We start from the raw sequence: 24,541 nt of genomic DNA, 5'->3' as shown, positions 1-24,541 counted from the left end.
CTTTTTCATAAGCTGTGTCCACAGACAGGCACCTCACACTGCACTGGGTGGTTCAGACATGAGCTGGGATTAAACCAGCAATTCCAGGATACCAGTTTAGTTACTGCTAAATTACTCTAATATTTAAATTATTACTATTTTATTTGTTTATGTATTAATATAATTATGTTTAATATGTATTTTAATAAAATGACTATTTTAATTATATATGTAAATTTAATTTTTAAATTTTTGTTTGTTTATTATTTAATTCCTGCTGCATTCCTGACAAATAAATGGAGATGGTTTTTTCTGGAGTCTGCAGCAACAGGAGATATTTCTTGTTGCCTCCTTCAGCTGATGAGGAGTTCAGACTAATTGGGGCTGATCAGTGCAGCCTTGGGGTTATTTCCCACTCTGTTTTCAGGTGGTTCTGCCTCCCTGATCAACAGGGGCATTTGGGAAGAGAAAAGTGGGGAACACTCACTCAGGGCTTGGAAATCTGCATGTTCCCAGACATCCCATGATTCAGTGATCTTAGTTCAGGAGTTTTTGTGCCCACAGAGTAACCCAGCTTGGCCTGGGTCACTGTTCTTGGCCCAGTTTGCATTTACTTTTATTCACATTTTGGGTTTGTCTGTCAAATTTGGCTCAGGCAGCAGCCACCCTTTAAAATGTAACCCTTTCCAGTGTGGTAAGGAATTCATGGGAAGGCCATCCCTAGAGTTAACAGTGAGTATTTCCTCTCCCTGCCTGTCCCCCACTGCCATCCCCTCAGGTGGAGAGCAAAGCCGAGAGCGAGCCTGAGGAAGGGGAGAAGGTTCCGGAAGGGGAGAGCGAGCGCAGCGTGGACAAGGAGCCCGAGAGCGAGGGGGCTGCAGAGCCCAAGACAGGTGAGGAGAGCTGTCCCTGCTGCCCAGCTCCTCCCCAGAGGGCTTGGACAGCCCGGTCCAGCTGGGAACCTTCCCCTTCCCCTTCCCCTTCCCCTTTGGTGCTCTGTGCCCACAGAGGTTCCCCTGAGCCTCCCTGCAGGGCTCGGGCACCAAATCCCTCCCTGAGCGCCCCAGCCCTGGGCATGGAGGAGGAGCTGCAGCCCCCAAGTGCCTGTGGGTCATAGCAAGGGGGGGGTTGCCCAAATTCCACAACATCTGAGCATTTTGGATGCAAGGAAGTGATTGGAGCTGCTGGAGGTGTTAAAGGTTGGACAGGGCTGGGAGCAGCCTGGGGCAGGGGAAGGTGTCTCTGGTGGCACTGGATGGGCTTTGAGGTCCCTTCCAACCCAACCATTCTGGCATTCTCTGCTCATTTCTCCTATTGGAAGTTAATACTTCAGCTCCGTTTCCCTGGGTAGTGATGCAGAACCTGGATTTTGACAGGCTGAGGAGTAATAACATCTACATAAAACCTTATTCTTTTTGTCATATCCCCTGTGTCTCCTAAAGTCATGGAATGATTTGGGTTGGAGGGACCTTAAGGATCATCCAGTGCCACCTCTGCCATGGCAGGGACACCTTCCACCATCCCAGGGTGCTCCCAGCCTGGCTTTGGACACTCCAGGGATGGGAATGGATATATTGCTTTTTTCCTGCAATCCAGGATTCAGGATTTTAGCCCCATGTACCATGAGGAGTGCTTGGATTTGATGGAGTTGATGTGGAAATGATGAGGGAGAGCTGATGGCAGGTGCTGAACTGAGAGGATGGGAATGAAAAGCATTTAATGTTGCCCCATTTGTTGGATCAGATCCTCTCGAACTGGGGTTCCCCTGTCAGCATTTGGATGGGGATGAGTTAATTAGTGCCTGACTAATTAGTGTGGTGCCATCCTGGGCGCACGTGTAACGGCCTGGGCTGGGTGTCTTGCAGAGGAAAAGGAGGCAGAGGAGAACAAGGAGAACGTTGATGGCAGCAAGGACAAAGAGGCTGAGGCTGGCAAGAAGAAAGTGGAGCACGAGATCTCGGAAGGAAACGTGGCCACAGCTGCAGCTGCTGCCCTGGCCTCTGCTGCCACCAAGGCCAAGGTTGGTGCTGTGCCAGCAGCCTGGGCCTGCAGGGCCAGCCTGCAGTGCTCCTGGCTCCCAGGGCTCACCCTCTGATCCCTGACCCCTCACAGGAGCACCGGTGCTGCCTGCCTCAGCCCCCGGGGGAGATAATGAACAGGGGTAATTAAGCAGCTCCTGGGTGATTATGAACTGGTTGAGCATCCCTAAGGAATAACCCCTAATGGGGTCTGGGTGGTGCTGGGGGGCACAAACCCTCGGATGGCCTCTCCTGCTGCCCCAGGGCTCCACTCCAACCCCTGGGGCAGCCACAGGGGGATGTTCCCTCCTGGCACCGCAGCTTTCAGGCACCTTAATGATCCTGTGTTGTGCTAAAGGCACGTTGGTGTGTCCCCCAAATCCTGTTTGTGTGTGGTCTCTAATGAGCTGTGTCGAATCAGCTTTTCTTTACCCTGTAATTACTAATTGCACGTTGTCTTGCCTTTCCTTTTGCAGGAGCCACACTGCTTTCATTGCTTTTAGAGTATCTTTCTCAAATCTGTTTTCTCTTTACAAATCTCTCTGGATTCAAGTTTTAATTTGGGTTTTTTAATCGCTCTTGGATTCAGTATCACATTGCACCTGCTTCATAAAACCAAGAGCAAGGCTTGGGTGTTTATTCCTGATGGATTTCCATGGCTTGAATGAGGTGTTGTGTGTTCTATTAACTTTTCCACTCTGATCTTTGACTCTTTAACGTCAGACTTCTTCCCCAGCTGCATCCCCCAGGCTGGTGGGTGATGTCCTGTGCAGTCCCCCCTCCTGACCCAGGAGATGGAGGATGTTTCAGTTCTTACCTTTCAAACCAGGCTGTGAAATCCCACATGGCAGACAGCTCCCTGTCCATTCAAATCCCCACCTGCAGCAAAGCTGATGTTCGGTGTTTTGGTGAAGTGCAGAGCCCAGAGTGGCTCTCAGTTCATCAGACCCACAGATATCCTCAGCCAGGTTGGGAAAGCTGTGTCTGTGTGAGGAGACACGAGGTTTAATCCGTGTTTTATGGAAGGCCACTTGCTCCATTTTTCTGGAGATGAGGAGTTGGAGGGAGCAGGGCCTGGCTGATGGCACTTTTCATTATGGCAGTGATAATGTTCTGGAAGAGCTTCAGCTTCCCATTGCAGGGAGTAATGCATTGTAATTAGGAGGCTGACACTTCAGATGGAATTCAGGTTCTGCAGGGACTTCTCTTCCCACTCCCTTAAAAAGCCAGACAATATTGGAGCCTTGGGTGGTCTGTGGCTGAGGGAGAAATTAAACTCTTCATCATAAACTCTGGGCCTGCTCATGTGAAAAGCTGTTTTCCTTAGGATTTCATATCAGAGCAATATTGCAGATGGATTCTGAGTGAAGATGGGGGTTAAAGGCAAGGGATTGAAATGGGGATTAAATACGAGGGATTGAAAGGGGGGGGTTGTTTGTTTGGGGTTTTTTCCCTTGTTATTGTTTTTTGGGGGGGGTTGTTTTGTTTTGTTTTGTTTTTGAGATCAGTGGCTTCCAGAAGTTGAGTTGTGCTGTTTGAGGAATGGTGAACATGAATGTTCAGGGTGAGACTCTGCATTTCACACAGACCAACAACTGAAATGTTTGCACAGGTTCTGGTTTCTGAACAAACAGCATTAGCATTTAAGTCCCTTCTGCTTATTTTCCCCTCAATGGACACCCAATGTGAGCTGGTTTTTCCTTTCTGTGCAGAAATATCCCTGATGGCTCCTGCTCTGCTCCAGCTGGGACTGCGCTGCAGAGCTCTGCTCTTGGTCCATCTCTTCCCTTCCCAGAGCTGTCCTGGTCCCAGTTTCACCTCTGACAAACACTGATCTCGTGGCCTCCCCAAATCCCAACCAAATGTTAGAGGTGCCTGGCACTGGAGAGACCATTCCTGGGAGCTGCTGATCCCAGTGGGGCTCCAGGAGAGCTGCAGAGGGACAGGGGATGAAGGGACAGCACACAGGGAATGGCTCCCACTGCCAGAGGGCAGGGATGGATGGGAGAGTGGGAATTCCTGGCTGGGATGGAATTCCCAGAGCAGCTGTGGCTGCCCTGGATCCCTGGCAGTGCCCAAGGCCAGGCTGGATCACCCTGGGACAGTGGGAGGTGTCCCTGCCATGGCAGGGGTCGCACTGGGATGATCCTCAAGGTCCCTTCCCACCAAACCATTCATGCATTCCATGATTCTTTTTTGTATAATCATTCAGGCTGGAAAAGCCCTTTAGGATCACTTGCTCATTTCTGACTCCAGGCTGGTGCAGTGATGGGTTTGTCAGGCATTTCAGATTACCCCTGAATTTGTGTTCCTGGTTTTCCTCAGCTGCAGCTGCAGGGATTTGTCCTTTGCCCATGGAAGCCCTGGGTAGTGCCAGGCTGAGCCTCTTTGAGTCTGTCTAGGAAAAGCTTCAGGGATAATTTCCTTTCCAAGGTGTATTTGGAGACCTGTCCTTTACCTAATCATGTGCTTTGATCAGGTGTTCATCCCATTTCATTATTAAAATTGCACATGTGAAACAGGGTGAAATGTTTGGTAGAGGACTGTGTATCCCCAGGTGATTCCCTCACTCTGAATTTTCATACAAATGAGTTTATTTTCCTGAACGGTGTCATTTAATGTGAAATTTCCTGTTCTGTCAGCTTGGTTTCATTATTTTGTGTGCAGCACTTTGGTCAGTTTTGGAGCAGCTGCTGGAATTTCTCAGTGGTGTTGGATGAGCTTGGGGTCACTCTGGTTCTCTCAGACGTGATTTGAAATTCACTTTGGAGAGTCAGGAGTGCGTTTGCCCACATTTACTGAGCCCTCCCTCCCTGCTGCTGGCTCAGGAGGTGAACGTTGTCAATGGCACGGTGTCGCACGGGTTCGAGGAATTCGGATTGTGCTCAGGGTTCCAGGGAGGTTTCTGATGCTGCTTTCCCCACTCTGTGTTTGTCCCACTTTGGGGCCCGGCTCCCTCAGCAGGGTCTGTTTGCAGCTGGAGCTGGATGAGCTCCAGCTTCTCCTTGTTCCCAGATTCTCCTTGTTCCCTGCTCCCCCAGCCCTGGGCTGTGTCCTGTGGCACATCTGTGAGCACACAGCCCCCCAGTCTCCATCTCAGGGGCTTCTCCTGCTGAGCTCAGGTTTAACAGGAACAGGGAGAGGCACCACGAGCACCCTTGTCACACTCTGGGGGTGTGAAACACTCCCATGGCTGCCTCATGCCTCAGATATAGATGCACAGATCTCTGCTGTTATTTATGTGTGGATATAAATGGCACGAAGCTAATCCTTATAAAAATCAATTTGCCTTCTGCTTGAGAAAAATCTATTTTAATGGCAAGGACATGGCAGTGCCACCTCCCTGGTTTGGGGTCGTTCTGGGTCACAGGCTCCTGTGTGTGTCCTGCTGGGAGCTTTTTGGGTGACCCTCAGCTGACTCCTCTGACAAATCCCTTCCTTCTCCCTCGTTTGCATTCCCACTGGAATGGGAAAGCTCTGAGCATCCTCCACACCTCTTGTATGAAACCTTCGCACCTTTTATTTGATTAATCATCTTCAAGGGCCTCTGGTTCCCAGTACAAGATTTATGATCTAATTCCCTGTTTCCTGACAGAGGTGGAGCAGGAGGGCTGGAGCTGGCAGGTTCCCTCCCTGCCAGCCCCTTCCTGTGCCCAGGGTCACACAGCACCCCCTGTGTTTCATCCCCAGCACCTGGCAGCTGTGGAGGAGAGGAAGATCAAGTCCCTGGTGGCCCTGCTGGTGGAGACTCAGATGAAGAAGCTGGAGATAAAGCTTCGCCACTTTGAGGAGCTGGAAACCATCATGGACCGCGAGAAGGAGGCAGTAAGTGAAACTGGGGATCAAATCTCTCCCTGCAAGTTCTGTGTGCCAGCACCTGGAGCAGCAGCAGCTCCTCCCCTCCCCTCTCCTTTGTGCCCCTCAGCTGGAGCCCACCATTCCCTCCCACAGTGGCACCCGAGCCCTGCTCCATCCAGTGCTTCTCTGGTCCATTAGCAGCTTCAGGAGAGGGGAAGGGAGTGAGGTCAGGACATGGAGAGGAGCTGTCTGGGCCTGGATTACCCAGGAATTACCAGCAGTTGTGTCTCATGCAGTGCCAGAGGCTTTGGAGAAGTGTTTCGTCTGCAGCTGCTTGAAAGATCACTCCAAATCTCATTTTTTATCAAAATCTCATTTTTATCAGTTTTTAATTTCTTTTTTCTGTGTGTAGCTGCCTCATTGTTGTGAGTAGAGTGTTACTATGGGTGGCTTGAAGATTCAATCTGGGTTATGTTGATTCCTAATTGCAGGGATTTCTGCATTTGCCCTTCTGTGTGAATTTAATGGAATTACAGCCCCATTTGGCATTCATGGAAAGGGCACCAGGTCCAACTCCTGCTCCTCACAGCACCCAAAACTCAGCCAGGTGAGCAGGAGCGTCCTGCAGGCATTCCCTGAGCCCTGCCAGGCCTGATGCCATGGTCACAGCCATGCAGAACCTTCTCCAATCCAGAGTTCCCCTAATCACACTGATGGAGTCTGACAAGATGTGGACTCCTCTTGGAGCAGGATGTCAGCAGGAATTTCTGGATTGCTCCACATCCTCCAGTGTTTCAGTCTGTGTTTGAGTGGCAGCTCAGGAAATGGACCCAGCTCTTTTGGAAAGGTTCCCTGCAGATTCTTTCTTTGGGGGATATATTCCATTAGTGACAGGGAGGGTTTTTTTCCTCCCTTTTGAGGCATATGACATTTCCCTTTTTAAAAATGTGCATACAGATTTTCCCCTTGGCTTCCTGGTGGTTAAATTCGCTCTTTTCACCTGTCATTGTGGATATTTAGTGGAATAATTAAAGCAGCAAAGCCTCCTTGGTGCCAGTGCACCCTGGGCCTGTCACTCCTGCTGCCCTGGCTTTCCTTGCAGGGAGGGAGCAGGGCTGGGGTGCTGACAGGAGCCGGTGCTGCAGCCTGCAGGGCGTAACATCTCAGGCAAAACTCATTTATTGTGTTTGTGTTGGAGCTGAGCAGTGTCAGCAGTGCCACTGCTGACTGTGGGAATCCAGGGCATTGTTGGTGGGGCTTGGCCCACCACAATTTCTACTGGCACCTGAAGCTTTGCTGGTTCTGTCCAGGGAGGAATTCCTGAATCCCTGAGGGTGGAAAAGCCCTCCCAGCCCATAGAGTCCAACCTGTGTGAGATGGTGTTCACAGGGGTTCTTGAGTGAGGGAAGAGATGAGGATCTGACTCCATGCTTCAAAGGCTTGATTTATTATTTTATGATATATATTACATTAAAACTGTACTAAAAGAATAGAAGAAAGGATTTCATCAGAAGGCCGGCTAAGAATAGAATAGCAAAGAATGATAACAAAGGTTTGTGGCTTGGCTCTTTGTCTGAGCCAGCTGGGCTGTGATTGGCCATTAATTACAAACATCCAACATGGACCAATCCCAGATGCACCTGGTGCATTCCACAGCAGCAGATAATCAATGTTTACATTTTGTTCCTGAGGCCTCTCAGCTTCTCAGGAGGAAAAATCCTAAGGAAAGGATTTCTCATAAAAGATGTCTGCGACACTTGTGCCCACCTTGTCCCCAGCCCAGAGCACTCAGTGCCAGCTCCATCCTTGGACACCTCCAGGGATGGGCACTCCAAACCTCTCTGGGCAGCCCCTGCCAAGGCCTGAGCCCCCTTTCCATGGGGAAATTTCCCCTGAAAGGAAGCTCTGTGCTGGAGGTGATGCTGTGGCACTGATTTGTTGTGTGAGTGGACATTAAGGGATTGCAGATACCCCTCCTGGTGCAGCACAGAAAGGGGTGTTGGATATTGTCATTGTCACCTGTGATACCCAGAGCCACCTCCCTCACTTCCAGCTGGTTTCCTGAGTTGGTTTTGTGGGGAGGCTCTGCAGGAGAGGGTCCAGCAGGGCCACAGGGATGTTCAGGGCTCTGGGGCATCTCTGATGAGCAGGGGCTGCAGGAGCTGGGCCTGCTCAGCCTGCACAAGGGCAGGCTCCCAGGGGATCCCATCAATGCGCACAAATCTCCCAAACTGTGCCAGGAGAAGGTGCCAGGCCCTGCTCAGTGACAGCACCAGGAGCAGCGGCACAAACCAAAGCACAGCAGCAGGAACAGCCTCTGTCCATGGAGGGGCAGAGCCTGGCACAGCTGCCATGGGGGCTGGGGTCTCCTCTCTGGAGCATCCCAAACCCCTCTGGGCACACCCAGGGACCCTGCCCTGCCCTGGGTGACATCCAGACCCTCCCAGCCCAGGCACTCCAGGTCTGGGGCAGAGCTGACCTTGATGAAGGCTCCCAGCCTTGTTCCTGCCTCATTCCTGCAGGAATGACTGAGGTGGGAGAGCAGCTGTGGGTCACTGATGGAGCTCCCACTGGAAATGTGTTATTTAAATGAGTTGTTTTAATGCCAGTGTGGGGAAACAGCTGGGGGCTGTGTGTGAGGTGGGACAGAGCCTGCTGCAGAACCAGGACTTTGGGTCTGCACTAGAGCCCAGGCTTAAGCTTGGCTCAGCTTTAGCACCAACTCAATTCTAACTTGTCTTTCTGTGCCTTTTTTCCTCTGTCCAGCTGTCTTCCCTTCTACACAATGCCTGTGCTTGGGATGAGGAAAGTTTTCCCTGCTTTTCCTCCTCCAGTGTGAATTTTCAGGCCCTGGCTGCTGTTTGGGCATCCTTGTAAAGGCTCTTTCAGACTGTAACGGGATGGGGTGCCACGAAGAGAGCAAAGCAGGGCCACAAAAGGGTCTCAAAGGAACAAAACAGCGCTGCCTGAGCCTTTGTTTGGGGTCATTTGCGGGAATTCCTCCCCCAGCTGTCTGCCGCCTCGGGAATGTTTCCCCACACACCCCATTTCCCCGGCGGGGAGGGTTTATGGGGAGCTTCCCTGAGCAGATGAGAGCAGAAAGGAGCCAGGGCAGCGTGAATGATGCCATTGTGGCCGGGAGGGCTCCCTGGCCGGCTCATGGTTAATTCATGAGCTCGGCCCAGCTGGGGCTGCTCAAAGGGCCTCTGTGAGCTGCCTGCCCTGCCCTGGCTGCCAGCACAGCTACTGAGCAGCCTGGGGAGTTTTGGAGAGCTCCTGCTAGGTGAGAGTCTCCTTGGCAACCTGCTTTCAGCTGAGCTGTGCAGCCCACCTTAAAGCACTCTGCAGTGTCTGTACCCGAGTCACGCAGCCCGGGCCGGCTGTCCGTGGACGTAACGCTGTATTATTGTTTATATTAGTGTCATAATGTGGGAATAATGGGTCAGCATTACTGAAATAAGTCAAACATCACTTCCTTCACCGGAGCCCTGCCCCATCACACAAATGCCCAGGGGTAGGAAATGCTTTCTGTAGCTTTTTTTGTCTTTTCATGGAGCCTCAGACTGGTTTGGGTTGGAGGGATCTTCTGGATCATCCAGCTCCACCCGGGGCAGGGGCACCTTCCCTAGGCCAGGCTGCTCAGGTCTCACTCTCTATGTGACTTCACAATTAATCAAATCAGACTATTTGATGTTAATTGGCCTGAATGACAAGAGCTTTATGTAAAAAACCTTATAATAATGCAAATCTGTGTCTGGCTGCTGTGACATCCAATTCCTGCATTCAGAGGATGGAGAAGGATCCCACCTGTGATCCCTGAAGCTCTTGCAGCTGCACACACCTCCTGCTTCAGCCTTCCCTAGAAAATCCCCTGGGGTTCCTGCTCTCCCTCATCCCAACATGCAGAAATGGAGAGGAAAACCCCCAGTTTCTCCCAGAGCTGAGCTCTCAGTGCAGAGCTCAGTGAGTAACGAGCTGTGCTGCTGAGAGGTTTTGGGACAGAACGAGGTGAGTTCATGTGTCCCAGCTAGAAAAAGCTGCAGAGCCTTTCCCAGAACCTGCTGCAAACATCCACAGGGCAGCAGCTCCTTTTGGGTTTGGTGGGGTTGGGACGAGAGGCTTCTTCCAACCCAACCCAACCCAACTCACTGATGGGCAGGAGCACGTTGGAAATGCACCATTGCTAACTCAGCTCTGCCCTCTGTCCTGTCCTGGCACAGCAGAGGCAGGAGATGTTTGAAATGCACCATTGCTAACTCAGCTCTGCCCTTTGTCCTGTCCTGGCACAGCTGGAGCAGCAGAGGCAGCAGCACAGCTGGAAATGGATCATTGTTAACCTCTGCCCTTTGTCCTGGCACAGCTGGAGCAGCAGAGGCAGGAGATGTTTGAAATGCACCATTGCTAACTCAGATCTGTCCTTTCCTGGCACAGCTGGAGCAGCAGAGGCAGGAGATGTTTGAAATGCACCATTGCTAACTCAGATCTGTCCTTTCCTGGCACAGCTGGAGCAGCAGAGGCAGCAGCTGCTCACTGAGAGGCAGAACTTCCACATGGAGCAGCTCAAGTACGCCGAGCTGAGGGCTCGCCAGCAAATGGAGCAGCAGCACAGCCAGAACCCCCAGCAGCCCCACCAGCAGCACCCCAGCGGGCCTGGCATCACCCCCCTGGGGGCACCAGCACACCCGGGGCTGCTGCCCCACCAGCAGCCCCCACCCTACCCCATGATGCACCACCAGATGCCACCTCCTCACCCACCTCAGCCAGGTAAGAGCTGGGAGCAGGGAAGGGCTGCCCTGAGCCTGAGCAGGGAGCCCAGGGGGGCAGGGGCTGCCCAGGGGGCTGTGGGTGCTCTGGGTTACTGGTTTGTAGTGGTGCCACTGTCACACACAGTTTGCTGCTGCAAAGATGAGCTTTGCACAGCTTTGTTATGGAGCTCCCATTCCAGATGTGGGGAGGAGGTGTTTAATGGAAGGGGGAACCCCAAAGATCAGGACTAGGGGAGTGCCGGGGTGGGAGGCAGTGGGCAGCAGCAGCAGAAATTCCTTCCAGCCACAGGAAAACACTTTTCTCCTTCAGGGACTCACCAGCCCCAGAGCAATTGTCCAGCAGGGCTGGGAGTCCCCTGCCTGGGACAGTCAGGCTCTAAAGTAAAGCGAAATGTGAAGCTGCCCCAAGCACTTCCAGGTGTTTTTAGGTTATTTGTATTTCCTTAGAGTTGTTTTATAATGGCTGATCTGAGCAGGTGCTCCTTCAAAAACAATCACTCCTCCAAATCTCCAGTTCGTGGCACACCAAATGTGCAGAAATTCAGGGAAAGGACTGGGAGGAGCAGCAGGGGCTCCTTAAGGGCCTTCTTTGGCAGGAGACCTGGCTGTGAGGGGTTCCTGTGTCCTGCCTGGATGGTTTGGTGTCAGGGAGGGTCAGAGGGGTCACCTGGAAGTCTCCAGTGCAGCCTGTCCTGCTGAGGGTTGGGTGTCTCCAGGGTGGGTACTCCTGGTTCCACAGCCTGGGGTGGTCAGGTGAGATGTGAATTGGCAGCTTTTGCTTGCTAAAGGTTGTTGAAATGGTAATTTAAAATCAAATAATGGTGCCTGGCATGTAGGAACCTGGCTGTGGGACTGGATACAGCCAAGGAGGAGCTTGACCAAAACCTGCTCCAGGAGAAAACCTGATCAGTTATTAGCTAAAAATATTTGGGAAGACTTTTCATAGGCAGCTGCTGAAGAAGCTGCAAAGTTTGGGTGTCATAATCCACATAGAACATGGCAACAAGAAGCTGCAGGAACTTGAGTTTTCCTCTTGAGGCAAAAAGCGTTTGGTTTGGGAGGGAGCAGAAGGGCTCAGGAAAACAGCAGGATCTGCAGGTGAGCAGGAAAATGGGAAGAATCTAATCCAATGGGTTTGCAGGGTAATCAGAGTGGGTTCCCTCAGCAGGGGCAGAGTTCTGGTGGCTGGTGGGGCTCAGGCTCACTCTGCTTTTAGGGCTCAGGGAGTTCCTGGGTTTACTGTGGACAAAAATCCCTGTTTGGGAGCTGGTGTGGTTTTTTCTGGAGTTAGATTGGGAGTGTGATAAAACAGGGTGTGGTTTTAGACTCAGATTTAACATCTGAGTCTGTTGTGGGCTGTGCACAGCTCAGGGCTGCTCCCATGAAGGAATAACCTGGGAAGGGAAAACAAATGGGAACAGAGGGAAGGAGGGAACCCTGGCACATCCACACACAGCTGTGGGGACTGGGGCAAGGTTAAAGCATTTGTTCATTGGTTAGAGTATTTGTTCACTGAGAGCTCCCCTGGCTGACACAGCCCTGTGTTACTGCAGCCCCTCGCAGCCCTCCAGGCTCTGCAGTCCCAGGGACAGGGAATGGCCTCTGCTCGTTAGCCACAACATCCCCCTTCCAGGTTTGATTAAAGCTGCTCAATAGATTGACTTTGCAGCAGCACCTCCCCTGGCTGAGGCTCAACTCTGCTGGCTCCCAGCAGCATCCAGAGCTGGGGTGCCATCTCATTCCTGGCCCCTAGGAATGTTTTCCTAACTCCTCTGACACTTCTCTGCTTTGATGCTCTTGTAAAGGGAAGAATTGAGGCCCACTCTAGGTTTGGAGCAAACCCCTCTGTGTCCCCAGGCAGAGCCCAGCTGGTCTTGCCTAGAAAGCACAGGAGGCTCCTTGCCTTGGGTTCTCCAGAGGAAGTTTGTTAGGAATTCCTGGGGTTAGGAAAGCCCAGGGGTGCCAGAGCTCCTTGGCTGCACAGCAGAGTTATTCCAGCTTGGGAGCATGGAGAGGAAATGGGAAACTGGTGAGCTTCAGCTTGGTCACCCCACACCTGTGAGTCTCCTGCAGCCTTTGTGGAGATCCCAAAATTTGGTGAGTGTGAGGAGATCATGGAGTCCTGCAATGGTTTGGGTTGGACCTTGAAAACCACCCAGTGCCACCCCTGCCATGGCAGGGACACCTTCCCTGTCCCAGGTGCTCCAAGCCCCAGTGTCCAGCCTGGCCCGGGACACTGCCAGGGATGGGGAGGAGAACCCCCAAACCCCTGAGGGTGATCCAGGGGCACCATGGAGCAGCTGGGCTGGGAATACCTGCCAGGTTTCACTGCAGACCTCACCCTGGTGCTCGGTGGTGGCTCCTGACAGGTTCTGAGCTCAGCAGCAGCTGCAGGGATGGTGGGAAGCAAAGGGAGGGAAGGATCTGAGATGGCATTGGAGAGGGAAGAGAGGAGGATAGATCCCTGCTCAGGGCAGAAGCAGTAAAGTCAAGCTCTTAACTAAGAGTTAAAAGTGAGGCTTTTCCCAGAAGTCTGATTTTAGCTCAGGTGTCAGTCTGGATGTGGTGGTGGAGAACATCTCCAGTGCTGGACCCATCTGGAGAACATCTCCAGCCAAGGGTCACCCACGTCTCCTTAGCATGGCTGTGTCTGGCTCTGCTGGACCATAGAATTCATTTTCCTTGAGCTTATTTATTCCTTTGCCCTGGAATGAAAACTTTTAGAATAGGAAAGCAGAGTTGGATTCCAATTTCACTGTGAAAAGCTGCTCCTTTTCATTGCAATAGGAAATCAATTCCCAGTTCCTTCCCATAGTACCAGTTTGGGCACTGCATTGATTTCCCTTCAAGCTCTGGGCTGGTGGTCAGTGGGATGAGAACTCCTGGTTCTGGTGACACCCATGGTGTGGAATGGGAGAAACTTCTGGAAATCCTTGGAGGAAGAGAGATAGCTGGGAATTAGTGGCTGTCATTGTTACCTCTTCCTTCAGGTGGGATTTTCAGCTGGTAAATCATTTCTGACCTAAGGCAGAAATGGAATGAGGAGGGCCGGATACGCTTCCCACCACAGCTGGATGACAGGATGAGCAACTTTAATAACTCTTCCCTGATAGATTTTATCTCATTTTCTGTCAATGGTTGAAATACTCAAAAAAAAAAAAAAAGACTTTGACAGGAATTTTGGGCTTGGGGTTTTTCAGCTGCTGAGCATTTCATTATTTGTGGGTTTAAATTGAGTTGCTGGATGCTATTTGCTTCCATATTGGACTGGTGATGATTCCAGGAGCTTTTTGGGTACAGAAAAGGATTTTGAGCTCAGTTCCTTTAGGTAAATATTCCCTGTCAGCTGTCAGTGCTTCCCATTTCTCCATCAGATGTGCAGAGCTTGCTGGGGAGGGGCAGGGAACAGTGGGATGAGAGGAGATCCAAGTCAGGGGTGGTGAAAGGGGCTGGAGCTGATCCTTGCAAGCAGGCTGTAATTTGGGATTGGAGCTGTCGGGGTGGTTGGTGACACTGACACCAGTGTAATTTGGGATTGGAGCTGTCAGGGTGGTTGGTGACACAGGAACAGACACCAGTGTAATTTGGGATGGGAGCTGTTGGGGTGGTTGGTGACACAGGAACACTGACACCAGTGTAATTTGGGATGGGAGCTGTCAGGGTGGTTGGTGACAGTGACACCAGTGTAATTTGGGATGGGAGCTGTCAGGGTGGTTGGTGACAGTGACACCAGTGTAATTTGGGATGGGAGCTGTCAGGGTGGTCGGTGACACTGACACCAGTGTAATTTGGGATGGGAGCTGTCAGGGTGGTCGGTGACACTGACACCAGTGTAATTTGGGATGGGAGCTGTCGGGGTGGTTGGTGACACTGACACCAGTGTAATTTGGGATGGGAGCTGTCGGGGTGGTTGGTGACACAGGAACAGTGACACCAGTGTAATTTGGGATGGGAGCTGTCGGGGTGGTTGGTGACACAGGAACAGTGACACCAGTGTAATTTGGGATGGGAGCTGTCGGGGTGGTTGGTGACACAGGAACAGTGACACCAGTGTAATTTGGGATGGGAGCTGTCGGGGTGGTTGGTGACACAGGAACAGTGACACCCGTGTAATTTGGGATGGGAGCTGTTGGGGTGGTTGGTGACACAGGAACAGTGACACCAGTGTAATTTGGGATGGGAGCTGTCGGGGTGGTTGGTGACACTGACACCAGTGTAATTTGGGATGGGAGCTGTCGGGGTGGTTGGTGACACAGGAACAGACACCAGTGTAATTTGGGATGGGAGCTGTCGGGGTGGTTGGTGACACTGACACCAGTGTAATTTGGGATGGGAGCTGTCGGGGTGGTTGGTGACACGGGAACAGTGACACCAGTGTAATTTGGGATGGGAGCTGTCGGGGTGGTTGGTGACACAGGAACAGTGACACCAGTGTAATTTGGGATGGGAGCTGTCGGGGTGGTTGGTGACACAGGAACACTGACACCCGTGTAATTTGGGATGGGAGCTGTCGGGGTGGTTGGTGACACGGGAACAGTGACACCAGTGTAATTTGGGATGGGAGCTGTCAGGGTGGTCGGTGACACTGACACCAGTGTAATTTGGGATGGGAGCTGTCAGGGTGGTTGGTGACACAGGAACAGTGACACCAGTGTAATTTGGGATGGGAGCTGTCGGGGTGGTTGATGACACTGACACCAGTGTAATTTGGGATGGGAGCTGTCGGGGTGGTTGGTGACACTGACACCAGTGTAATTTGGGATGGGAGCTGTCGGGGTGGTTGGTGACACAGGAACAGTGACACCAGTGTAATTTGGGATGGGAGCTGTCAGGGTGGTTGGTGACAGTGACACCAGTGTAATTTGGGATGGGAGCTGTCGGGGTGGTTGGTGACACTGACACCAGTGTAATTTGGGATGGGAGCTGTCGGGGTGGTTGGTGACACTGACACCAGTGTAATTTGGGATGGGAGCTGTCGGGGTGGTTGGTGACACAGGAACAGTGACACCAGTGTAATTTGGGATGGGAGCTGTCAGGGTGGTTGGTGACACAGGAACAGTGACACCAGTGTAATTTGGGATGGGAGCTGTCGGGGTGGTTGGTGACACAGGAACAGTGACACCAGTGTAATTTGGGATGGGAGCTGTCAGGGTGGTCGGTGACAGTGACACCAGTGTAATTTGGGATGGGAGCTGTCAGGGTGGTCGGTGACACTGACACCAGTGTAATTTGGGATGGGAGCTGTCAGGGTGGTCGGTGACACTGACACCAGTGTAATTTGGGATGGGAGCTGTCGGGGTGGTTGGTGACACTGACACCAGTGTAATTTGGGATGGGAGCTGTCGGGGTGGTTGGTGACACAGGAACAGTGACACCAGTGTAATTTGGGATGGGAGCTGTCGGGGTGGTTGGTGACACAGGAACAGTGACACCAGTGTAATTTGGGATGGGAGCTGTCGGGGTGGTTGGTGACACAGGAACAGTGACACCAGTGTAATTTGGGATGGGAGCTGTCGGGGTGGTTGGTGACACAGGAACAGTGACACCCGTGTAATTTGGGATGGGAGCTGTCGGGGTGGTTGGTGACACAGGAACAGTGACACCAGTGTAATTTGGGATGGGAGCTGTCGGGGTGGTTGGTGACACTGACACCAGTGTAATTTGGGATGGGAGCTGTCGGGGTGGTTGGTGACACAGGAACAGACACCAGTGTAATTTGGGATGGGAGCTGTCGGGGTGGTTGGTGACACTGACACCAGTGTAATTTGGGATGGGAGCTGTCGGGGTGGTTGGTGACACGGGAACAGTGACACCAGTGTAATTTGGGATGGGAGCTGTCGGGGTGGTTGGTGACACAGGAACAGTGACACCAGTGTAATTTGGGATGGGAGCTGTCAGGGTGGTCGGTGACACTGACACCAGTGTAATTTGGGATGGGAGCTGTCAGGGTGGTTGGTGACACAGGAACAGACACCAGTGTAATTTGGGATGGGAGCTGTCGGGGTGGTTGATGACACTGACACCAGTGTAATTTGGGATGGGAGCTGTCGGGGTGGTTGGTGACACTGACACCAGTGTAATTTGGGATGGGAGCTGTCAGGGTGGTCGGTGACACTGACACCAGTGTAATTTGGGATGGGAGCTGTCAGGGTGGTTGGTGACACAGGAACAGACACCAGTGTAATTTGGGATGGGAGCTGTCGGGGTGGTTGATGACACTGACACCAGTGTAATTTGGGATGGGAGCTGTCGGGGTGGTTGGTGACACTGACACCAGTGTAATTTGGGATGGGAGCTGTCGGGGTGGTTGGTGACACTGACACCAGTGTAATTTGGGATGGGAGCTGTCGGGGTGGTTGGTGACACAGGAACAGTGACACCAGTGTAATTTGGGATGGGAGCTGTCGGGGTGGTTGGTGACACTGACACCAGTGTAATTTGGGATGGGAGCTGTCGGGGTGGTTGGTGACACTGACACCAGTGTAATTTGGGATGGGAGCTGTCGGGGTGGTTGGTGACACAGGAACAGTGACACCAGTGTAATTTGGGATGGGAGCTGTCAGGGTGGTTGGTGACACAGGAACAGTGACACCAGTGTAATTTGGGATGGGAGCTGTCGGGGTGGTTGGTGACACAGGAACAGTGACACCAGTGTAATTTGGGATGGGAGATGTCAGGGTGGTTGGTGACACTGACACCAGTGTAATTTGGGATGGGAGCTGTCAGGGTGGTTGGTGACACAGGAACACTGACACCACCTTGGGGTCCCTCTGCTGCAGTTGGGCTGTTTGGGGCTGGAGTAGTGAACAGAAGCAGTAAATACCTGACACATTACAGAATTCCTGGCCTCAAGCAGTCAATCAGAGTGACCCCAGGACAGTGGCTCCTCTGGAAGGACCAGCACTGCCCTCCCCTCCCCTCCTGAGGGCTGAGCTCTCCTGGGGATGTTGGGGGCAGGATCCTTTCCTGGGGATGTTGGGGGCAGGACCCTTTCTGTGGAATGGGGACAGCAGAAGCTCCCCAGAGATGTTCCAGTGTCTCCTACATGCCTCTCAGGAGTCTGTGAATGGTGCCCCAGAGGGGCTGGGTTTGCTGCCCCTGGGAATGGTGCCCCAAGCAGGGCTGGCTCTGGCTCTGGAGGGAGGGCCTGGGACAGAAATGCGGGTGCCAGTGAAGTGGAAACTGTGCCTCTCCTTCCCCAGACACAGGCTCAGTGAGTTGTTGTGGTTAATTATTCACGCTGCTTGCCTGGGCAGGGGGAGGGAAGGGTGGGTTTGCTGTTGGAATATCCCTGCCCATGGCAGGGGTGGCATGGGATCAGCTTTAGGGTCCTTCCCAACCCAAACCATTCCAGACTCCCAGAGCCTGTGGAGCCTGTTCCCAGCGGGCAGGAGCACGCCTTGGGGTGCCAGCCGCCGTTCCCTGGAGCTGTTCTGTGCCTGTCCCGTGTCAGGGCTGGGAAGCGGCTCCTCAGCAGCAGCAGCAGGGCAGGCTGGCAGCCAGGCTCAGCCCAGAGCTGCTCCCTGCCCTCCCCAGGCCATCCTGCACTGAGCCCTGGCTGTGTCCACAGCTTTCCCCTGCACAGGCTGGGCAGGGAGAGGTGCTGGAGGATTTGGACCAGCTCCAAGCCTCGTGCATCAAAACAAAACCCCTCTGGCTGCTTATCAGCCCAGCGCTCCTCAAGTGCTGATTTAATAGAGGGAGAGGCTTTTCAATGGAGGTAAATACCTTGGAGAGCCTCTGAAGGCAGCTCCTGCCCGTGTCCCTGGGCTGTGCAGCTGCTCTGGCTGCAGGGGAAGGTGAACCTGCCCTGCCCCTCTGTGTGAGGGGCTTTCAGTCAGTTCAGTCTCGTTGTGTTGAACCTTTGGGCTGGATCTCTTCCTGCAGCTGCTGCTCCTCAGCTCTCCCCCCTATGTAGGTCACACTTGCACATTTTCTGCTTGAGCCGCTGTCTCGGAGCGCTTTCTCTTGGAAAAAAGAAAAACATCTCTGTGAGAGCAGGGCTGTGGCTGTGCTGTGGTGGCAGCAGTGATTCCCCTGGTTAATCCCACCAGGATGGGGTCACTGCTTGGGTGCTCTCAGCTGGGTGTTTTGGAGCTGGGGTGGGTTGTTCTTGTTCCTCTGCCAGCCCCCTCAGGTAATTATGGGATGAAAATGTTGCATCCTGTGTCAGGAAGGGGAAAAATGGGCAGCCAAAGCCCCACACAGAGGAACCTCTCAGCTTATGCACAACTTCAGCTTGAACTGCTTGGTTTTAACCCTTCAAGGTTTAACAGAGAGAAAAGCTCAGGACACTCCATGGCCCAGGGAGGAGGAGCTTCCCAGTGAGCGTTGCTGGGACATTTGGGGTTGATTTGGGTTGGAAGAGACCTTAAGGATCATCCAGTGCCACCCCTGCCATGGCAGGGACACCTCCCACTGTCCCAGCCTGCTCCAAGTGTCCACACTTTGCATTTATGAAGAAAAGGCACTTTATAAAGTAGATTTAGTTTCTGTTCAGTGGTGGTTTTAGCTCAGCTGGGGTTGATGTGCATATAAAATATCCTTGAATCTTCACGTCCCTGTGGGTTTGGCAGCCTTTCCCTGAAGGAATTCCTGCCCACTGCTGGAGTTTCACTGAAGCCACTCAGTGTGTAGCAAACTCTGATTCAGCTTCAGGTGTTTCAGGAGAGGGATTTTAATATTAATCACTTCATTAGTGAGAGAGGATCTCGCAGGCCTGTGGTGTTCAGGGATGGCCAAATTATTGAGGCTCCTGTCAGGTGGCAGCTCCCAGGCTGGGAGTTCCTCAGTTCCCACCTTTCCTGGGCCTCTCAAACACAGCTGTATTGTTATTGTTCCAGTTTTTATAGTTTTATTCCCTGATCAACCTTCATTTTGCCAGTGAATGACACCCCTCATAGCTGTGAATATCTCCTGCTACAAAGCCTCTGAGTGTTTGGGAGCTTGGAACTGGATGATTTCCCCAATATCCCATTCCTCTGGCAGTGAGGAGCCATTCCCTGGGTCCTGTCCCATGTCCCAAGTCCCTCTCCAGCTCTCCTGGAGCCCTTTTGGCTCTCAGTGCTTCCCCCTTTGCCTGGGGTTAGGGGGCAGGAGCTGCTCCCATCCCCGTCTCATTGAAACCCTGTCCCTCCATGCAAGTGTGATGAAGGAAATGGAATTGGATTGTGCCAAACCACATCTCAAATGAGATTTTAAAACATGGGAAACCTGTTCCTTCCCTGGAGCAGGGAGGTCTCCCACAGAGCTGGTTTGTGAGGAGGAGCCTTGAATCCTCCCTCACAGCAAAGCAGGGAATCATGGTAGGGATTCCTGTGCAGCCCAGTTTTAACTGGATGATTTCAGTTCCCCCACCAAATTTATCCATGAGGAGGCTCCATGGCTGCTCCTTTCCCTCAAGGCTCTTCCTCTGATGCCTTGTGACTCCATTTGCTTCCCAAAACCTGTATTCCATGGATGCCCTTCCTGCCTGCAGTGGGTTTGCCTGTGCTGTGTCCCACTTGTCCCTTGTGGAGAGCTTCCAGGTGCCCCTGGCCCTGCTGGGGGTGTCTGGGGCTCAGAAGGCATTTCCTGGGGCTCAGAAGGGATTTCCTGGGGTGTGCTGGGGGTCAGAGGGTGTTTCCTGGGATATGTGCTAGGGGGGTGAGAATGCATTTCCTGGGGGTTTCCTAGGGGTTCAGAAGGCATTTCCTGGGGTGTGCTGGGGGGAGTGAGAAGGTGTTTCCTGGGATGTGCTGGAGGTGAGAAGGGAATTGCCCCTTGGATAGGCTGGGGTGTCTCCATGCCTGGGCTCTCCTGCCGTTCCCCGGGGTGTGGGCACCCCTGGAGCCGCCCGTGCCCCCGGGCAGTGCCACGCTGGGGGCACAGCGCTGCCGCCCGTCGCTGCCCGGCCCCTCACGGTGTGTGTCCCTCCCTGCAGGCCAGCTGCCCGGCTCCCTGCTGCCGGGCCAGCCCCTGCCGGGCCGCATGATCCCTGCCAGCATCCACGGCGGCGCCGGGGCCGCCCCGCCCGGCATGGCCCCGATGGCCGGCAACCTGCTGGGGCCCAGAGTGCCGCTGGCCGCCCCCAACGGAATGTGTAAGTGCAGCCTGACACAGGGGTGGGTAATCCTGGGGTCCCCTGTCCCCCAAACCCCCTGGCTGCCCCCAATGGAATGTGTAAGTGCAGCCTGACACAGGGATGGGTAATCCTGGTAACCCTGGGGTCCCCTGTCCCCAAACCCCCTGGCTGCCCCCAACGGAATGTGTAAGTGCACACTGACACAGGGATGGGTAATCCTGCTAATCCTGGGGTCCCCTGCCCTCCAAACCCCCTGGCCGCCCCCAACGGAATGTGTAAGTGCAGCTTACAAAGAGATGGATAATCCTGGGGTCCCCCGTCCCCCAAACCCCCTGGCTGCCCCAAATGGAATGTGTAAGTGCAGCCTGAAAGGGGTAATCCTGATAGTCCTGGGCTCCCCTGCCCTGCAAACCCCTGCTTCCTACAGGGATAGTGGGATCTGTGTAAGTGCACCCTTCCAGGGATGGTCCTGGGCTCCCCTGCCCTACAAACCCCTGCTCCCTGTGGGAATAATGGGATCTGAGCCTGCTGGGATAATCCTGGGCTCCCCTGCCCTACAAACCCCTGCTCCCTGTGGGAATAGCAGGATCTGAGCACACTGGGATGGTCCATCCTGGGCTCCCCTGCTCTCCAAACCCCTGCTCCCTGCGGGAATAGCAGGATCTGAGCACGCTGCCAGCCCCAGAGTGCTGCCAGGGATGTGCTGGAAGCTTTAAGTGCTCCTCAGCCCTCTGGGCATCCCAACGCATCCCATTGTTCTTTATTTTATTTATAACATCCCTTATTTTATTTATAACCATACAGAGGCTTGGTGGTGATGATCAAAAGCCTCTCCTGACTAAGTGAAGGGCCAGGAATTAACTGTAATTTCTAAATAGTGGAGGTCAGAGTAGGATCCAGTTCAATAATTCCATACTGAAAACTTGGCACCCTGGAACTGGAGCATGGAAATCATGATTAGGAGGAAGGAGAGGATAAACCATGTAAAGAACATTCCCAGTATAAAATCTGTACCTCCAGAAATGAAGCTGATTTATGGCAGCCAAAAAAGCAGCTGGATCAGGAGCCATGGTGTGGGAGTTGCTTGAATGAGTGTGAGAGTGTGGCCAAGCCCAGAAGGCAGCAGACAAGCTGGCACAGGGAGGGATGACTGGGGAATTCTCCATCAGGAATTCCTCAATAAATTTGCCATTATTAATTGCAGCCTGGCCCAGCTCAGTGCTGCTCAGGAATCCTCACCCCAAAATGCTCAGTGTGGCTCTCACCAGACGAGCAGGAACTGCCATCACTTGTAGCACCTCTCCCAAAAAATAATTGGGAAAAGCCCTTTAGGTTTTGGCTTGAGCAGCAGGAGCTGCTGTGAGCTGTGACTCAGGGCGTTCCCAGCCCCAGCAGGAGAGCTCTGTGCTATTTCTGCTTGGGCACTGCTCCTGTTCTCTGCTCCCCAGCCCTCCTTTTCCCTGCTTTTCCCCGGGCCTTTACCACTGGGAATGTCTTGTGTCAGGTTGTGTTCCTGTTTGCTCTCTTCCCTTCCCTTCATTTCTCCTTTTTTCCTCCCCTGCTGCACAAGTCAGTCATGTTCCATTAGCATCTCCTCTCTGGGCACGAGGCTGGCCCTTTGTACCCTCCTTCCTTCCTTCCTCCTCTCCTCTCTGCATCCATGGATCGCTCTGCTTTAACCTACATCCATCCTTCAGAGGGAGGAGCAGCCTCTGTTGGTACCACAGCCATTGTTCCATCTGTGTTAAACAGAGCAGAGCTGCAATTTGGGCTTGGGCACAGAGCTGGCAGGTGAGGGGTGCCAACTCCAGCTCTGCAGGTTACTTGGCATGGCTTTGCCAGTGCTGGGCTGCATCCCCAGCATCTTGTCCATAAAATATGGGAGTTTTTGCTCTTTCACCGAGTCCATGCGGTGCTGGGTGGTGGAGAAGCAAACTAAAGGTGCAGCAGAGCTTCAGGAGCCATTCCTGGGTCCTGGCTGCAGGAATTGCCCTCAGACAGACTGTCCTGTGACCTGGCGACACGGGTGTTGTGTCCCTTTGTGACAGTGTTCATAGGGGGCCGAGGATGAGGGAAGAGACCAGGATCTGACTCCGTGTTTCAGAAGGCTGATTTATTATTTTAGGATATATATTACATTAAAACTGTACTAAAAGAATAGAAGAAAGGATTTCCTCAGAAGGCTAGCTAAGAGTAGAATAGCAAAGAATGATAAAGATTTGTGGCTCAGGCTCTCTGTCTGAGCCAGCTGACTGTGATTGGGCATTAATTAGAAACAACCACATGAGCCCAATCCCAGATGCACCTGTTGCATTCCACAGCAGCAGATAACCATTGTTCACATTTTGTTCCTGAGGCCTCACAGCTTCTCAGGAGATAAAAATCCTAAGGAAAGGATTTTTCATAAAAGATGTCTGCGACATCCCTTCTCTGCGTCCAGCCCCTCCTGTTGTCCCCCCTCACTGCTTTTCCACCATCCCCTTGTGTCCTTCCGTGTCCCTGACTGTCCCCCTCATCCCTCACCGTCCCATTGTGTCCCCCTGAGTCCCCTCCTGTCCCTGACTGTCCCGTTGTGTCCCGCAGACCCCGGCCTGGCACAGCGCCCCTCCTGTCCCTCCCTGTCCCCGTTGTGTCCCCTCCGTCCCTGACTGTCCCGTTGTGTCCCTCCTGTCCCGTTGTGTCCCTCCATGTCCCGTTGTGTCCCTCCTGTCCCTGACTGTCCCGTTGTGTCCCCTCCATCCCTGACTGTCCTGTTGTGTCCCTCCATGTCCCGTTGTGTCCCTCCATGTCCCGTTGTGTCCCCCCCGTCCCTGACTGTCCCGTTGTGTCCCTCCATGTCCCGTTGTATCCCCCCCGTCCCTGACTGTCCCGTTGTGTCCCTCCATGTCCCGTTGTGTCCCCCCCGTCCCTGACTGTCCCGTTGTGTCCCTCCTGTCCCGTTGTGTCCCTCCATGTCCCGTTGTGTCCCCCCCGTCCCTGACTGTCCCGTTGTGTCCCTCCATGTCCCGTTGTGTCCCCCCCGTCCCTGACTGTCCTGTTGTGTCCCTCCATGTCCCGTTGTGTCCCCCCCGTCCCTGACTGTCCCGTTGTCCCCGCAGACCCCGGCCCGGCGCCGCCGCCCCCCGCCGAAGGAGTGACGCCGCCCCCGGCCGGGGCCCCGCCGGCCTCAGCCGCCCCCTAAGGCGGCCCCGAGGAGGAGAAGGAGCTTCCCGAGCAGCGGAGTGGTGACCAAAAGAGAATTCCTCAGTTCCCTGCTGTCCCCGGGGCGGGGTCCCCTCCCCTCCCGGCCGTGGGCACGGCTGGCACGGTTGGTGGCACGGTTGGTGGCACGGTTGGTGTCCCCTGTCCCCTGCAGCCCCCAGGGCTCGGTGTCCCCGGGGAAAGCTGCAGGCAGGGGTGCCAGGAGTGCCTCCGCCTTGCTGCTGGCCTTGCAGAGCTCCACGCTGGTTTCCTTCCTCTTGGTGCTTTGGGCTCCTCCTTTGGGGCGGAACAATGCCGGGTTTAGGGCAGGAGCTGAGCTTTGGGACGTGCCCACCGCGGGGGATTGGGCGTTCCGGGGTCTCTGGGCTGAGCAAAGCACCCAGAGGAGAGGCCAAACCAGAGCTGGGGGCAGAGCAGGGGAGGCACAGCCCTGCAGCCACGCCTGCAGGGATTCCTGGTGGCTGCAGCCTCTAACTTATTACAGGAAATATTGATCCGTGGCAGTGAAACCAGGAGTGAATCAATCAGAATAAAACCACTCAATGGTAGGAGTTCTCTTGCTCCAGTTTGTACCTTCCCTTTGCCTTTGGAGGTGGTAGTTGGACCTTCCCTGAGTAGTTTGGTGCAGTAGCCAACTGAGGAATAACCCCCCCGTTTTTAGTCCCTCTTTTTGGAGCATATACTTTGTACTTTTTAAAATGAAGAAAACAAACAAA

At 53.5% G+C, this 24,541-nt stretch overlaps 1 protein-coding gene across 1 annotated transcript in view; it reads left to right on the top strand.

The window, feature by feature from the left end:
* Positions 1-23,963, top strand: part of SMARCC1 (SWI/SNF related, matrix associated, actin dependent regulator of chromatin subfamily c member 1) — a 70,877-nt gene extending 46,914 nt beyond the window's left edge. Inside the window, exons 23-28 of the mRNA XM_054273196.1 lie at positions 758-872; positions 1,845-1,999; positions 5,688-5,822; positions 10,298-10,559; positions 20,484-20,642; positions 23,723-23,963. Coding sequence (XP_054129171.1) covers positions 758-872; positions 1,845-1,999; positions 5,688-5,822; positions 10,298-10,559; positions 20,484-20,642; positions 23,723-23,805 — 909 coding nt within the window. The 3' untranslated portion in view covers positions 23,806-23,963. The remainder of the gene's footprint in view (positions 1-757; positions 873-1,844; positions 2,000-5,687; positions 5,823-10,297; positions 10,560-20,483; positions 20,643-23,722) is intronic.
* The last annotated feature ends 578 nt before the right edge of the window (positions 23,964-24,541 follow it).

The sequence above is a fragment of the Melozone crissalis genome, unplaced genomic scaffold, assembly GCF_028551555.1.
Source record: "Melozone crissalis strain CALT ecotype California unplaced genomic scaffold, PUWL_Pcris_2 ptg000016l_1, whole genome shotgun sequence".
NCBI lineage: Eukaryota > Metazoa > Chordata > Aves > Passeriformes > Passerellidae > Melozone > Melozone crissalis.
Note: the sequence above shows the minus strand (reverse complement) of the source record. Positions and strands in the feature narration are given on the sequence as shown.